Below are 17194 nucleotides of genomic sequence, written 5' to 3' on the forward strand. Positions count from 1 at the left end.
TGGGTTTTCCTTGCAAGGTTTTTAACGAGGCAACCAAAAGGCGTATTTCTAAATATGTGTACTCTTTTTCCTTCATTAGGATTTTTTTCCCATAGGGTTTTTTCCTAATAAGGTTTTAACGAGGCACATTATTTATGGACATCCAAGGGGGAGTGTTATGATAAAAATCAAAATATGGTGGATGTCTACTCTTCCTCCATGATCTTTCTCTCAAATGGTTAATGACATATTTTCTATGTTCAATGACATATTCCATGACATATTTTCTTCACTTTTCATGCCTATATAAAAGCTTTGTAATAGATAGGAAAATACACACAATTAGAGAAGAAAATCTCTTCCTTCTCTCTATCTCTATTCTTGTTCATGTTTTACTAAATTGCTTTTATTTCTTGTTCATGTTTTACTAAATTGCTTTTATTTCGTAACAATATTCTTATTCTTATGCTTATTCTACGTATTAATTATAGAAAATCCATCAAATTAAACTACAACTGCTTTTCTTTCACGTTGTTTTCTCTTTGATACTACTTTCTTAGCTGTGGCCCCGAGGGGACACGATGAGCTAACAAAATTGTTCACCAAGTGCAAATATGTCTTCAAATCGTGACATTTTGCTACATTATTTCCTTTGCTACTTAACTTAAGCTCCTTCCCCACCTCAGCATACACCCATTGAGTATCTTCCATGTACTTTCCAAGCCAGCTTGTCAATCTTGCCAGCGTGGCTGCTCCTTGGCTTTCCACGTCATCAATCACGAATCCCGGAACTTTTGTTATGGGATCATCAGAGTTGACAATTCTGAGAACCTTTATTCCATTTTTTTCCAATTGGCACCTAAAGCTCTTGTTACCAACCCTAGGCCCTCCAAATGATACTACTGTCACCATAGGCAAATCACTAAATTTTGTTGTTATATCGTATGCAGTAAGTGTAGCTAAGGCAGCTCCAAGACTATGTCCTGTGACTGTTATACTCAGAGACTCATTACTATAAGTATTGAGAATGCTGCCAATTTCTTCTCTTATTGTATCTTGTAAACTTGGATTCCCTTCATTTTTCGAAGTGTACAGGCTCAAGAGTCCACTCTGTACCATGGGTTCACTATTTTCAGGTGCCATGTCATCAGGCAAGCAAGTTAACGTGGCACGTAAATTTTCAAGCCATTCTGAACAAGTGGCAGTACCTCTAAAAGCAATCACCACGTCTCTGCGACCTAGCCGGGCAATCTCGTCCACGTCATCGCATACTGCCACGTAACCAATCCAGCTGGACCGCGGCGACACCAAATTAGGAAATCTCTCAGTCCACCGTGGCATTTGAACAGCACACGTGGCATGCAAGTTTTTTATTACCTTGTACCCGCTCTGACCTAGTCCGCAGTGTGTCAGCATCGTACACGTTGGATACCGACAAGTTGCATACGTGGCTGACAACATGTCAAAGTCGAAGCAGCAATAGGCTGCTTCGACAAATTCTCCGTATCTTAAAATCTCCTCGCGAAGATCATCGTCTAGTGGATCAAGCAAACCATCCCAATTTTTGATTCCTTGAAATTCCATCCACCTCTCTCCGAGTTTGACTTTATCATCAACAACGAGGTAGTTATGGCCAGAGTTACTGATCTTGATACTCCGAGCAATACTCAAATTTAGACGACTGCTCGGAGCATAACTAATTTTAGAGTTGCACTGCCAATTAGTATTAGGCAGTGCAAGTCCAAAATGCATGTGGTTGGTTAAAAGTAGTTGATTTGGGCAGTGCATTATATATATGTTGCAAATTTGCGGTTAATTTGTGCTATAATATATTTGTGTTGAGGAATAATATACTCACATTGTGGCTAAATTTATAGTTGCTAACGGAACTATATATCCCAAGGCAAAAGAGGAGGTGGTTGCGGTGAGAATGTTCTTAGGAAAATTAAGGACTAATTGATAGAGAGGAATTAGGGGGCGGACGGTGCATATATTGAGTTACATGGGATAAGTATAATCTGCTTTAATTTGGTGGGGACAAAAGTGTTAGCAACTGAAAGATGATGCATGTTGGATTTAGATCCTTAATTCTACTTCTCTTAAACTTTTTTGGGAAGATCTTAATTACTTTTAATATTGATGACGAATATAAGAAAAGCAGAATATTAAACTAATGAAAGCAACATGTCAAAACATTGATGAAAGGAAGAATGATAAAAGGTCAGTACTATAAAACTTGAAATGTCTCAAATTACCATCGAGCAACGAACGAAAAGGACGACGGAATATACTTTACAATGTGGCTTCGAAATTTTTCCTTGCTGACGCCAAATGACAATTGTATTGGGAAAAAACTGAATTTACATTGAAGGTGACGTGACATGACATGAGAACTGTTCAAATGGTCAAAACATGATGATCAGTTAAGAGGCACGAGTGACAACAAATACGGGGAAAGGAAAGCTAAATAGGCACGAGAGACAATTCGAATAATACAAGCTTCGTACCTATTTAGGTCATTTAAAGCCAAGAGATCAGAAGGCATTGAAGACGTGGATATGATGACGAAAAGGAGCCCAAATTCAATATTAAATACCCAATACGTTAGAGAATTGGTATTAAATAGGAATGATTGTGTAACGTCTTATTTAATATTATTTATTGCTCATAATTGTCTCATTAAGACTAAGGTATTACTCCTTTACTTAGAATCAACTATAAAAGGAGGAGGTCTCGTCATTTGTAGGGGGGAGGAGATCAAAAACATTACATTAGAATACAAACCTATTTACTGTTTATTTGTCATTCTCAAAAAGTCTATTATTTCTTTTTCGTCTCCTGATTATCAGTAGCCCGAATTTCTATTTGTCTTTAGCTTTGACCAAAGAATCACATTTTTTGTTAAACAAATTGGTTCCGTTACCGGAAAACTGATAATCTTTTCTTTGAAGCTATGTTTTATTCGTCTTTATCAACATGTCAAACAACAACAATAACAATGATAACACATTGGGAAACCATGAAAATCAAATCCATGAAAATCAAGGAGACCTACCGAACATTGACGTGGTTACCTCCCCTCCAGATTCACCACGTCAATCTCGTGAAGGCACTCCTGCTCCTGAATCCCGTGCTGACCAACAAGAACAATCTAAACATTTTGAAGGAGGTGCAAATGAAGCTTTACAAAAGCTAATTGATGCACAGGTCGGCAAAGCTCTTCAGGCTCTAGTTAGTCGATTGCCTGTTGCACCACCCACACCAACTCCTAATAATAATACATTGGAGAATCCTCGTTCTGGTCTTGTTAATTCTGGAAATGGAGGAACCACTAGTGAACCACAGGAAGGGGGGCCAGGTAATTCAAATAATTCCTACTTGCAAAATTTAGTACTAACCTTGCAGAAACAGATTAAGGAACAAAATGAGCGTATTGAGCAAATCCCTGGAGTTTCGCCTGTAATAAAAGGAGTATACATGGACAAATACTCACAACAACCTTGGAAGCCAAGTGCTGCTCCCCTTCCAATTCCAAAAAAGTTCAAAATGCCTGACATCTCGAAATATGATGGTACTACATACCCACGTGACTACGTGACTGCATTTACAATAGGCGTGAAAAGCAACGACTTGACCGAACAAGAAATTGAATCAGTACTGGTCAAGAAATTTGGAGAAACACTTACCAAGGGTGCATTAACCTGGTATTCTCTTTTATCTAAAAATTCTACAAATTCTTTTGCTGAGCTTGCAGATTCTTTTATTAAAACGCACTCGGGAGCTCAAAAGGTTGAGAAAAGAATGGAAGATATTTTCAAAATCAAACAAGGGGATTCAGAGTTGCTCAAAGACTTTGTTGATAGATTCCAGCGTGAAAGAATGACTCTACCCCGTGTACCTGACAACTGGGTTTCAATAGCTTTTGCAAGTAATTTAAATGACAAAAGTTCTGAAGCCACGAGAAGACTCAAAGAAAGCCTTCGAGAATTCCCTGCAACCACGTGGAATGATGTTTACAATAGGTACAGTACGAAGCTGCGAATTGAAGAAGATACCGTACCTAAGTTTCATCATGAAGAAAGGGGCGGTTCCAGAAGATCAGAAACCGAAAAAAGATTAGGTAAAAACAGGTACGATCCATATATGGGACCTGCAGGAAAAGAATCACGGTCAAAACAAGATAGCCAGCAATATGATAAAAAATCGAGGAACAGGGAATCTGGTTCTTCATCAAGATTCAGAAATGATCGGAACAGACAAGAGTCACGAGATGATGACAGAAGTTTAAAGGCAAGGTTCGGCGGATATAACTTTAATGTCACTACCTCCGAGCTCGTGGCTGTTTTGAGAAGCATGAGAGATAAGGTACGATGGCCAAAAGAGATGCGGTCAAATCCAAATAGACGCAATCCAGATCATTGGTGCGAATTCCACAATGATCACGGGCACAAAACTTCAGAATGTAGATTCTTGCAGAGTGAAGTGGATCATCTATTGAAGCAAGGGTACCTCACTGAGTTATTTAGTGAAAAAGGTAAACAAGCCTATATGAAAAATAGGCAAGAGCCACCAAAGCCTCCTTCACCCAAGAGAACAGTGAATGTGATAAGTGGGGGAGAAGATATTCACGGCATAACCTACACAGCTTCCAACAAGGTTTCTAAAGTAACAATTACACACGGGAAACGGGTACGGCAGGTTTTAGAAAATGAAAGTATTTCATTCGATGATGCAGATACCGAAGGAGTGATAACTCCACATAATGACGCACTGGTAATATCTTTACTTGTACATGATACTAATGTAAAACGAGTTTTGATTGATCCAGGGAGTTCCGTAAATATTATATTACTAAGGGTATTACGTGAAATGCAAGGTGAAGACAAAATGATACCCAAGGCGCATACTTTGTCAGGCTTCGATAATTCAAGTGTGGTAACAAAAGGAGAGGTAATTCTAACAACTTTTGCTGCAGGTGTTGTTAAAGAAACTAAATTTCAGGTAGTTGATATGGAAATGGCCTACAATATGATCATGGGGAGGCCTTGGATCCATGATATGGATGTTGTTCCGTCAACTCTACATCAAGTTATTAAATTTCCATCACCGTGGGGGATTTGTCAAATTCGAGGAGATCAGCAAACAACGAGGAGTATCAACACTATAACAGATACGAGCACCGTAAACAAAGAAAAATAGCAATTACAGGAAACAGTTGAAGGTGTCAGCAATCAAACCTCAACTGAGCGAGAGAAAACAGATTTAGACTCGAGACCTGATACAATTCAAGAACCTGAGGAGAATGAAAATATCAAAACAACCATCGAAGAACTCGAGGCTGTGATATTATTTGAGCAATGGCCTGAACGGAAAGTTTATGTTGGAGCTAATTTAAACTCAAACATGCCAGGTATGTTAATTAAATTTCTAAAATCTAACGTGGTCTGTTTTGCTTGGTCCCATGCTGACATGACAGGGATACCACCGGATGTGATGACTCACAAATTAGACGAAGACCCATCCTTTACACTAATAAAGCAAAAGAAAAGAAAGCAAGGGGATTTCAAAAACCAGGTGATTCAAGATGAGGTCCAAAAGCTATTAAAAATTGGGTCAATCCGCGAGGTAAAGTACCCTAATTGGTTAGCCAACACAGTTGTTGTACCTAAGAAAAATGGTAAGTGGCGAGTCTGTGTAGATTATACAGATCTTAATAAAGCTTGTCCAAAAGATTCTTTTCCTTTACCACATATAGATCAATTAATTGATGCAACTGCAGGACATGAACTTTTAAGTTTTTTAGATGCATATTCAGGGTACAACCAAATTAAAATGGACCCTAGTGATGAAGAAAAAACTTCTTTCATCACAGACAGGGGGACTTACTGTTATAAAGTAATGCCCTTTGGTCTCAAAAATGCTGGGGCAACCTATCAAAGGTTGGTCACCAAAATGTTCCAAGAACATTTAGGAAAGACAATGGAGGTATATATAGACGATATGCTCGTCAAAACCCAGCAGTCTCATGATCATATTTCTCATCTATCTGTTACATTTGAAATTTTGCGAAAATTTAATATGAAACTTAACCTAGAAAAATGTGCATTTGGAGTTGCGTCAGGTAAGTTTTTGGGTTTTCTTGTTTCTAACCGTGGTATTGAGGTAAATCCTTCTCAGATCAAAGCAATAGAAGAAATCCCTGATATCCTTACTAATAAAAAGGAAGTTCAAAGATTAACGGGAAGAATTGCAGCTTTGGGGAGATTTATTTCCAAATCTTCAGAAAAGTGTTTTAAGTTTTTCTCTGCACTCAAAAAGCAAGATCATTTTGAATGGAATGAAGATTGTCAACAAGCCCTTAGAAATTTGAAAGCTTATTTGTCAAAACCACCGTTATTGGCAAAACCAAAGGTGGGAGAAAAGCTTCTCATCTATCTGGCTGTGTCTGAAGTTGCGGTAAGTGCTGTTTTAGTCCGTGAGGACCAAGGTAAAAAATCTCCTATTTATTATGTAAGTAAGTCCTAACTAGATACTGAAACACGATACCCACAGCTAGAAAAGTTAGCATTAGCTTTGATCATGGCATCTAGAAAATTAAGACCTTATTTTCAATGTCATCCCATTGTTGTAGTTACTATTTTTCCGCTTCGAAACATTTTTCATAAACATGAATTGTCATGGAGGTTAGCAAAATGGGCTATAGAATTAAGTGAATACGAAATCATTTATCAACCTAGGACTGCTATAAAATCTCAAGTATTAGTCGATTTCGTAGCTGATTTTAGCCAGAGGATGCATTTAGAAGCAGAAAAAGAATTACAAGTTTTTAATGGTGCAAACCCGGGGACTTGGATTTTATTCACTGATGGTTCATCTAATGTAAAAGGAGCAGGTCTGGGTATAGTTCTCATACCACCTACGGGTGAAACTATTAGGCAAGCTATAGAATGTCATTCTATAACTAACAATGAAGCAGAGTACGAGGCTGTAATTGCAGGTTTAGAATTGGCAAGAGAACTCGGCATAACACAAATTATAATCAAGAGTGATTCTCAACTCGTGGTCAATCAAATGCTGGGGACTTATACAGCCAGGGAAACTCGAATGCAAGAATATCTCGAAAAGGTACGGGAACTAATAAAGCAATTCCAAACTTGGAAGGTAATGCAGATCCCAAGAGATGAGAATGTGGAGGCAGATGCTTTAGCTAATCTCGCATCTGCAGCTGACGTAGCAAATGACGCAAATGCTTCAGTCATACATTTATTTCATTCCGTTCTCGAACCTGATAAGAATGAGGTAAATTTTAATCATTTAACATGGGATTGAAGAAACGAAATTATTATTTTGTTACAGCACGGAACCGTGCCTAATGACAAAGGGAAGGCTCACACGCTTCGCAAAAAAGCCGCTCGATATTGTTTATATCAAGGAAATCTTTATCGAAAGATGTTCGGTGGACCACTAGCAAGGTGTCTCGGACCCTCTCAAACAGAATATGTGATGAGGGAAGTGCACGAAGGACATTGTAGAAATCACGCAGGGGGAAGGTCACTGGTAAGAACATTGATTCGAGCAGGATATTATTGGCCTAATATGGAAAAAGAGACAAATAATTTCGTGTCCAAATGTGATAAATTTCAAAGATACGGCAATAATATGCACAGACCAGCTGAGTTACTACACCCTGTTATAGCCCCGTGGCCCTTTATGAAATGGGGAATGGATATCCTAGGTCCACTACCACAAACAAAGGGTCAGGTAAAGTTTCTACTTGTACTCACAGATTATTTCACTAAATGGGTAGAAGCGGGAGCATTTAAATAGGTACGAGAGAAGGAAGTTAAAGACTTCATATGGCGAAATATAATATGCTGCTTTGGAGCACCAAAGGAGATCGTGTGTGACAATGGACCACAATTCATAGGAGCTCAAATCACAGAATTTCTTCAAAGTTGGCAGATTAAAAGGATAACATCTACGCCATACCATCCAGTGGGTAATGGACAAGCGGAATCCACAAACAAAGTCATTATCAACAACTTGAAGAAGACGTTGCAGGATTCAAAAGGTAATTGGCCTGAGATATTACCTGGAGTATTATGGGCTTATCGTACAACGACAAAAACAAGCACTGCAGAAACACCATTTTCAATGGTTTATGGTGCGGAAGCCTTAATTCAAGTTGAAATAGGTGAACCGAGCACACGGTACGTTCAGGCAACGGAGGAATCTAATGATGAAGAGATGCGGGTCAACCTTGATTTGCTTGAAGGAATAAGAGAAGCTGCATTGATAAGAATGGCAGCACAAAAGCAAGTAATTGAACGATATTACAATAGGAAAGCATGCCTCAGATTTTTCAAAATTGGGGACTTCGTGCTTTAAAAGGTGTTCCAATTTGCAAAGGCTGCTAATTCAGGAAAGCTAAGTCCAATGTGGGAAGGACCATACAGAGTTCGTGACATTGCGGGAAAAGGAGCATACGAGTTGGAGACAATGGACGGCAAAGTTTTACCCTCACATTGGAATGCCGTCCATTTAAAGAGATATTACTTCTGATAAAGTACCCACGGTCAGGTATCGCCATGTTAAAATTTTTCTTTTGAATTATTAAAGTTTTACTAACGATTTTAGATGCTAGGCAAAAACCCTAACTCGTGCCGAATGATGAGTCATGACCTGCAAGGCAAAATGGAGTTTTCTAAAATTCCCAGCCTAGGGTTACAATTAATCTGATGGAAATACATACGAGTTAGGCAGTCTTCATCTATAATAGCACCTCCGAGTCCCGTATATTTTTCTATTTTAGGAAAAGGACCAAATTGAAAGAAATAAACAAGTGCTCGAGGCTTCATACAGTCTTCATCTACAAGTGCTTGATTATCTGATTTTATACAAGTGTGAACTTATGTGCAAAATTTAATTTTTAACCGCTTTTACCATTTTACTGTTTTTATCAAGAATTGCAACGTTGTGAAAATGTATCTCGAACCGCGTTACAATCAATGTACCCGTGGTCGTCGACACACTTTGAATCCGTTGAGATTTGGATTTGGGTCACATCAATGTGCACCCGAGTTTAAGGAAATTAAATTATTAAAGGCGCGCCTAAAGCGACTAGCGTATTTATTTTGGGTAGGACCGTGGAATTTTACTAAACGGTCCATCCCGAAGTCTAAACAATTTTTAAAGCAAATATTTACTGAGGGCCCCGCAATTTGTATTTTATTTGGCGAGGCTCATCTCATTCTTATTTTTTTTAAAATGAATTTGCAACGTCATGGACACGCATCTCGAACCACGTCACAATCAATGTACCCGTGATTAGAAACACATTTCGACTCCGTTGAGAATTGGATTTGGGTCACATAAATGTGCACCCGAGTTTAAGAAGGTAAGATTTATTAAGGCGCGTCCTAAAGAGTCTAACGTATTGTTATTTTAGGAAGAGGCCGTGAAGGTTCATTAAACGGCCAAATCCAAAGTCTAGTCAATGGTTATGTATTTTATTGAGGGCCCCGGCGGTTTGTGATTTATTTGGCGAGGCTCGTCTCATTTTTATTTTAAAAGGATAAACCTATAGCGACTACATTTTCTATTAAGTTCGTCTCTAAAATAAAAGAAAAATCTCCTAATTATTTACATGCTGAAAAACGCAACTTATTAGTTATTAAGTTACGGCTTATGTGAACGGAAAATTGCGATCGCGTTTGTACAAGGAAAAACTGCTTTCATTCCACATTTTATTATTTGCTAGAACATGAGATAAATACACAATAATATCAAAGCCGATTAACTATTCTTCAAATAATTTAAACTAGCATTATTAGATGAAGAAATCATACATATGCAACCTCATTACTCATTAATTAATCGACTACATTTTTATACGAAGAGAGGAAAATTAATATTCAAACACAGATCCAAACAAAAGAATTCAACAGGAACAGGAGCCTGATTAATATTTCATTTTTCGCTTCAAGCCAAGAGTGTACAAATGTGTACCTGGAAACAGCAGTACAAGAACAAAGAAGTAGGAGTCAGCAACAGTAATAACGCAGCAACAGCAGGTTCCGCAACACCGCAAAACCAGTAACAACCAGTAGAATAACCCAGTGATAGATTGTAAAACTCAACAGTGAAAAAAGTACAATCGCAGTCAAAGCAGAAGAGAGAAAAGACACGAGATGCAGTAGCTTCGGATTTTTGAATAACACTCGAAGAAAAGCAAACAGAAATTATTCGAGTGAAAGTTCAAATTGGATTTCTCTTTTACTCTCACAAACTCTCTCAGGTATCTCTTAATATTCAAGTTCTAAAAACTCTCTTCTTTTTTCTCTCCAAAAAAATCCTCTCAAGGTTCAAGTTCTCCTCCCTTTTAATGTCAAGAATAGTCCTCTATATATAGCAAGACAAGTCTTCCATTCCCAACCCCAAAATTATTCCCCCAATGGCATGCTTTGGCCCACTATTAAATGTCTTCTTTATTTTAAATTTTGTCCCCCATGCCTACATTAAATAACTAACACATTCCCAACCCATTACAATTTGTCCCTCATGCCTATATTAAAAAAGTACAAGATTCCTCCCCATTATAATTTGTCCCCCATGCCTATATTAAAAAAAGTACAAGATTCCTCCTCATTATGTTTTGTCTTGTCCCCCATTATATTAAACAAATACCTCAAAAACCCCACCCCATTATATTAAACAAATACCTCAAAAACCCCACCCCATTATATTTGTCCCCCATGCTTAACATAAAGAATCAAAATAATGTTCAATTAACAAACTACCCCTCCGACCTTATTGCAATTACAAATCTACCCCCGAATGCAATGCAATTTACCAAATTACCCCTCTTCTCTAAACAATCAATTAATCATAACTTGACCAAAATATAGTCAAGATGACCAATTTCTCAACAATCTTCAACAACAATTTACATGAACATGATGAACAACACAAAATTCCAAATTAATGGAAATAAATCAACCATATCGGGAACCAATCCTGGTTAATTTAGATCATTAATGGATGAACAAAGAGACAATAATACAAACAACAATATGCATGATTCAAATTAAACTAACAAATCAAAACAAACATAAACTCACATTAAATCGCTGGATTTAAACATGAACTTCAAACAAAGATGAACATGAATTAAATCTGTTTTTAAGCAACACACATGACGGATTCTAACGATTCAAACAACATTAATATTTTCTGGAAAATCCATAACAACATGAAACAAATTGAAGAAATAATTAATTAAATTTCAATTTGAATCTAACAAACATAAAACTAACAAATATTCACTTAAACAACAATACAAACATGAAATAAACATGAAAAATAACTAATTAATCATTCATTTGAAATCTGAAAAATTAATTTAACAAACAACACATGAACATGAACTAAAAATTAATTCAAACGATAAACAAAACAAACATTTGCCGATTTTAGATTCGAAAATATCAAAACAAAATACGGACAAACATAAAATTCAAAAACTACTAACCGGATCAACACGACATATGTATGAACTGTTTTGACAAAACTCAAATGGGAATAAATCTGTCCGGACTCAACGACGAACTCACCTCCCTTGTAAACTTGACGAACTCAAAACGACGCTCGACGATCTCGACTAAAACTCAAACGAGCAGCTCGTCTGAAGATACAACAGCTGGGCGAAGGAGAAGTGATGAATAGCAGCAGCTCGGAGAAGCGAAGCAGCAGCAGAACTTGAATATTATTGAGCAGCAGCAGTCCGGCGACAACCTGGCCATGGTGATGCCCAAGCTCGGAGAAGCGAAGCAGTAACGGAGGTCGTTTGGCCATGGTGAAGATGAAGCCGTAAAGCTGGTCGACGCAGCAAGCAGAAGCAACTGACGACGTCCATGGCGAAACGGTATTGGACCCGATGGCAGCGTGCGAGCTTGGCCGTGACGAGCAGCGGCGATGGGAGCTTCGAACAACAGCTGACTCGTCGAGGCTGTGGTCGTTTGGTTGTTTGGACGATGAAGTAGAAGGCAGGAGTAGCAGGTTGTTTGGTTTGAAACAGAAGCAGCAGCGACATGGACGTCGAGCTCAAGCTTGAGCTCGACGAGCTTCATCAATGGCGGATAGGGCTGGGGTCGTTTGAATGCGAAGGAGGTTGTGTCATTTGGTGGTGTTTGGGACGGGAAGCTGGGCAGCCATGGATGCTTGGTTGGAGCTTTGGAGGAGTTTTTTTGAGTTTGGGGAAGAAGAAGATAGCGAAGGGGCGGATGGGTTAGTTTAGGTTTTAGGGTTTTTGGGTTTTTTATTTTTTGTTTTGTTTTGTGTTTTGACAAAATGAAAAAGGGGTGTTGGGTATTTGGGTCATGGGGCGGACTGGGTCGACCCGGTCTGAAGTGGACTGGGTCATGGAGAAGATTGTTTGGGCCTGGGGTTGAAAATTGAAGAAGTGGCCCAATCCGATTTTTATTTGTATTTTTGTTATCTTTTCTTCTTTTATTTTCTAAAACTAAATTATAAAAATACTTAAATTATTATTAAGAACTAAATTAAGTTATAAAAGCGCAAATTAACTACCAATAACAATTAACGCACAATTAAGTAATAATTAAGCATAAAATTGTTCATTTGGACATTAAATGCTAAAAATGCAAAAGATGCATATTTTTTGTAAATTTTTTAATTTTTGTAAAACTAATTTAATTACTAACAATTATAGAATTAAATCCTACATGCAAATGCGACATATTTTTGTATTTTTTATTAATTTAGCAAATAAACAAACACAGACAAATACAAATAATAATCCAAAAATGTCACAAAAATACTCAAAATTGCACACCAAGGAAAATCATTTTATTTTGCATTTTTTGGGAGTATTTCTCATATAGGGCAAAAATCACGTGCTTACAGCTGCCCCTCTTTGCCCGAAGACACGAAGGGTTTTCGCGCAAAGATAAACGAGCGATTTTTGTCCATCCGAGTACTCCGTGTGAAGCATTTTTTGAAAAAGATTTAACTGAACCTTTGCTTCAAAGGTTTCCTACATATCCCTGGCTAAAGGGGAATCAGGTTAATGTAGTTCGGGAAGTTTTGGTAGCTGGGACTACCGTGGGACTGCAATGTTACTGTTGTTTCCTGCTGTTATCACTGCTTACCGATCTCCTTGTTACACCGTGTTTAAAAGAAAACAAGAAGCTAGGCTAGACTGTAACTTGTTCTTGTTGCCTTGCTTTCTTGTAGGCTTGTGTTTCCTTCGGTGCTTTTCTTCCGATGCTTTTCTTCCTTTTGACCCATGCTCTTGAGTATGTGCTGGGGCCTCTTGTTACAACCTTTTGCTTCCCGGTGCTGGGATTTTTATTGTTTCCTGTTGGGGATTCCTGCTGTAACCCTCTGTTTTATTGTCCTTGGACTTGATCTTGAAACGTATGCCTCTGTTGTATGGGTGAGCTCCCAACTTCAACACTTGAAAATTAAAGACTGAAATGTATGCCTCTGTTATCTGGGCGGGCTGCCAACTTCAGCGCTTGAAACATAAAGACTGAATGTATGCCTCTGTTATTATGGGCGGGCTCCCAACTTCAATGCTTGAAAATAAAGACTGAATGTATTCCTCTGTTATTATGGGCGGGCTCCCAACTTCAACACTTGAAATGAAAGACTGAATGTATGCCTCTGTTATCTGGGCGGGCTCCCAACTTCAACACTTGAAAAGTAAAGACTGGAATGTATTCCTCTGTTATTATGGGCGGGCTCCCAATTTCAACACCTGAAATGAAAAGACTGAATGTATTCCTCTGTTATCTGGGCGGGCTCCCAACTTCAACACTTGAAAAGTAAAGATTGAATGTATTCCTCTGTTATTATGGGCGGGCTCCCAATTTCAACACTTGAAAGTAAAGACTGAATGTATTCCTCTGTTATTATGGGCGGGCTCCCAACTTCAACACTTGAAAGTAAAAGACTGAATGTATGCCTCTGTTATCTGGGCGGGCTCCCAACTTCAACACTTGAAAAGTAAAGACTGAATGTATGCCTCTGTTATCTGGGCGGGCTCCCAACTTCAACACTTGAAAAGTAAAGACTGAAATGTATTCCTCTTGTTATACAGGTGGGCGCCTGGTTTCAACAACAACTTAGGAGGAAATGCCTCTCCTATGGGTAAAAGTAAACTTAGGAGGAAATGCGTCTCCTATGGGTAAAACTAAACTTAGGAGGAAATGCATCTCCTATGGGTAAAACTAAACTTAGGAGGAAATGCATCTCCTATGCGTGCAAATAAAACAAACTTAGGAGGAAATGCATCTCCTATGGATGAAACTAAAATAAACTTAGGATGAAATGCATCTCCTATGAATGAAACTAAAACAAACTTAGGAGGAAATGCATCTCCTATGGGTAAAGACGTGGAATGTATTCCCTTGTTATACAGTTGGGCGCCTAAAATATGAAATACACAGACAAAAGTATTCCTCTCGTTATTCAGGTGGGCGCCTGGTGGTAAAGATATGAAAAATGATATGCCCGCATTATACTGGTGGGTGACCTAGAACAGAAATGAAAAGACAGAAATGTATTCCTCTCGTTATTCAGGTGGGCGCCTGTCTTCAACAACAATTTAGAAAATAAAATCCTATTCGCGGGCGGATGAACCCAACATATCCTATTCGAGGGCGGATGAACCCAACATATCCTATTCGAGGGCGGATGAACCCAACATATCCTATTGGAGGGCGGATGAACCCGACATATCCTATTTGAGGGCGGATGAACCCGACATATCCTATTTGAGGGCGGATGAACCCGACATATCCTATTCGAAGGCGGATGGACCCAAAATATCCTTAAGACTTGAAAATGTCTTACCTCGAATACTTGCTGGGGATTGGGATGAATTTTCCCTCTTTTTTTCATTATTATCTTTTTATTCTTATTTTTTTTTTATTTTTTTATTTTTTTTTATTTTTTTTTTATTTTTATATTCATAGCTTCTTCCTTCGAAGACTACCTCCCTTGAGAGTCGTTTTGCCTTTCCCTGAAAGGAACCGCTGAGGATACCGACTTTCCAACCTTGTGTTGGACTCCTCGCAACTGCTAGGGATAATACTGTTGAGGAATTATTTACTTACCTATTGGGGGTAAAATGTTATCAGCTGAGGGTACCTGACTTCCAGAAAATTTTCTAAATGGAAGGAAAATTTTCTGCCCCAGTTTGATAATATCCCTTGTGGCATGCGTTTCTGCATCAATGCCATTTCCTTTACCTGTTTCAAATCAAACAAAATTTGTTAGTTTAAAACATGGTGGTTGGCTGTGATACTCCTATTGGGATTGCTTTCCCTTTCTCCTTCATTGCGCTGTGCTCCACGACTTGTTGGGGATGATATTATGTGCTGGGGATAATCCCTTCCTGCTGGGGATATCCCTCTTCTTTTGTGGCATAGCTTGGAAACTGGCATTTCCCCGACCTTTTAGTCTAGTATGGATTTCGCCAAATCATGCTCACTGCTCTCCTTGCTCTGTTCATGGGCCTTGGCCTTTGAGGTTTATAACCTTGGTTTTGGCAAGGATATCTCTCTTGACGCTCGTCAATCCTTTTGTCAATTCCCTTTGCTGGGGATATCTTTTTTGACACTGGCCTCGCGCTTGTTCCTCGCTGACTATACCATTTGGATATACTAGTCAGATCTCATCTTGGAAAGCTGATGGCATATTTTGAAGTCATTTCATACTTGTTCTGACCGGACAGACTCTATTGGGGAAATTTTTTATGAAAGGAGAAAGATAACAGAAACAAAATAAAAGACAAAGGAAACGATGACTCTTTTACAAAAGAAACTATAAATAAAAATATATCAAATGCAGATACCGACTCTAATGGCCATGACATGCATATGTGGCCTATCCTTTACCGTCAATCATCTTTCAAGATCTTCAATTGGTGATTCCCCATCTGATTCTTGATCTTATTCGACTTGCAGTGCCCGAAGGGTTTTCACTATCAAGTCTCTCTCATTTTTGGCTTTTCTCTCAGCTTTCATCGCCTTATGGTGCCTGTGAAGGTTTTCACCGATAAGACTCTCTCATTTGTATCACTTTCCAGCTGGGGATTTGGAGTGTCGCCGGTATGACTCTTTCTGCTGGAGATTAGAGTCCTTTCTGCTGTGGAACAGAATGTTATGTTCGCCGGTAAGACTCTTCATTTGTCTGACTTGGCATCTTTTGAAGACTGATCGGAAGGTCTTTCTTTGGACCGTAATGTGGGTTTTGGATAGGCTAGAAACAAAGGGTATAAAAGGCTCAAAAATACATTAATTTTTGGTGTTATTAGTTACAACCTTCGGAATTAGATTTATTTACAACAAACGCAACTTTTGCCCCAGTTTCTTGCTTGGGGATATCCTAACTGATTTTTTTCATTTTTCAAAACTATGACCGAGCCGTGAAGCGCCTACGTATCCTCTTTGAGGAATCAGGTCAAACGTAGTTCCCAATTCCTCTTTTTTCTTGTGACTTTCTTTTCACTCATTCTTATCTTTGTTTTCTTTTTCTTTTGCCTTTTTCTTTTCTCATTTCTCCTTTCTTTTTGTCGTTCATTTTTTCTTTCTCTCTTTTTTCTTTTATTCTTCTTTTCCCGTTTTGTTGTTTTCTTTTCCTTCTTTTCTCTTAACTGCCATGCTTGCGTATTCCAATCGTTGCTACTAATTCCGAACGAGGGGTATGAAAGAAAATAAATAAGGCTCAAAAGGGGTAACGAAGGATAAAGTGTTTGGGTAGCAGAACAAAATGCCTTCGTCATTCCAGTCTTCAAAACATGCCAAGCGCAAACAACACAATTTAAACTTGTAGTCCCTTCTGATGGTGCTGGACTTGACAATTATGTTAAACGTCTGTTTGTTCATTTGTCACTTCTAAACCGTTGGGTGACACTCTCTTTCTCATTATTATGAAAGAACCTCATGCCAATTTGGCGAATCTTGCTTTTAAACGGTTTTCTTTTTGTTTAACTTGCCCCAGTTCCACATGACTCGAGCTCTGAATAATCTCAAACCGTCCTTATTTTCTTTAAATGGTTTGATCGCCTTTCTGTGGTTTTATGATTAACTTTAAAGACTAGGCCCAAACTGTGTGCGCATGTCATGTCCCTAGAATCGGCATGGAATCAAAAATGATAAAAGGACTAAACAAAAAGATGACTGGAAAT

At 38.4% G+C, this 17194-nt stretch overlaps 1 protein-coding gene across 1 annotated transcript; it reads right to left on the reverse strand.

The window, feature by feature from the left end:
• Window positions 1-483: 483 nt before the first annotated feature.
• Window positions 484-1578, reverse strand: LOC104237837 (phospholipase A(1) DAD1, chloroplastic-like). Its single transcript, XM_009792067.2, has one exon. The coding sequence runs from the start codon at window positions 1561-1563 to the stop codon at window positions 484-486; it is 1080 nt and encodes a 359-aa protein (XP_009790369.1). The 5' UTR covers window positions 1564-1578.
• Between the last annotated feature and the right edge of the window lie 15616 nt (window positions 1579-17194).

This window comes from Nicotiana sylvestris, chromosome 1, assembly GCF_000393655.2.
Source record: "Nicotiana sylvestris chromosome 1, ASM39365v2, whole genome shotgun sequence".
Lineage (NCBI taxonomy): Eukaryota > Viridiplantae > Streptophyta > Magnoliopsida > Solanales > Solanaceae > Nicotiana > Nicotiana sylvestris.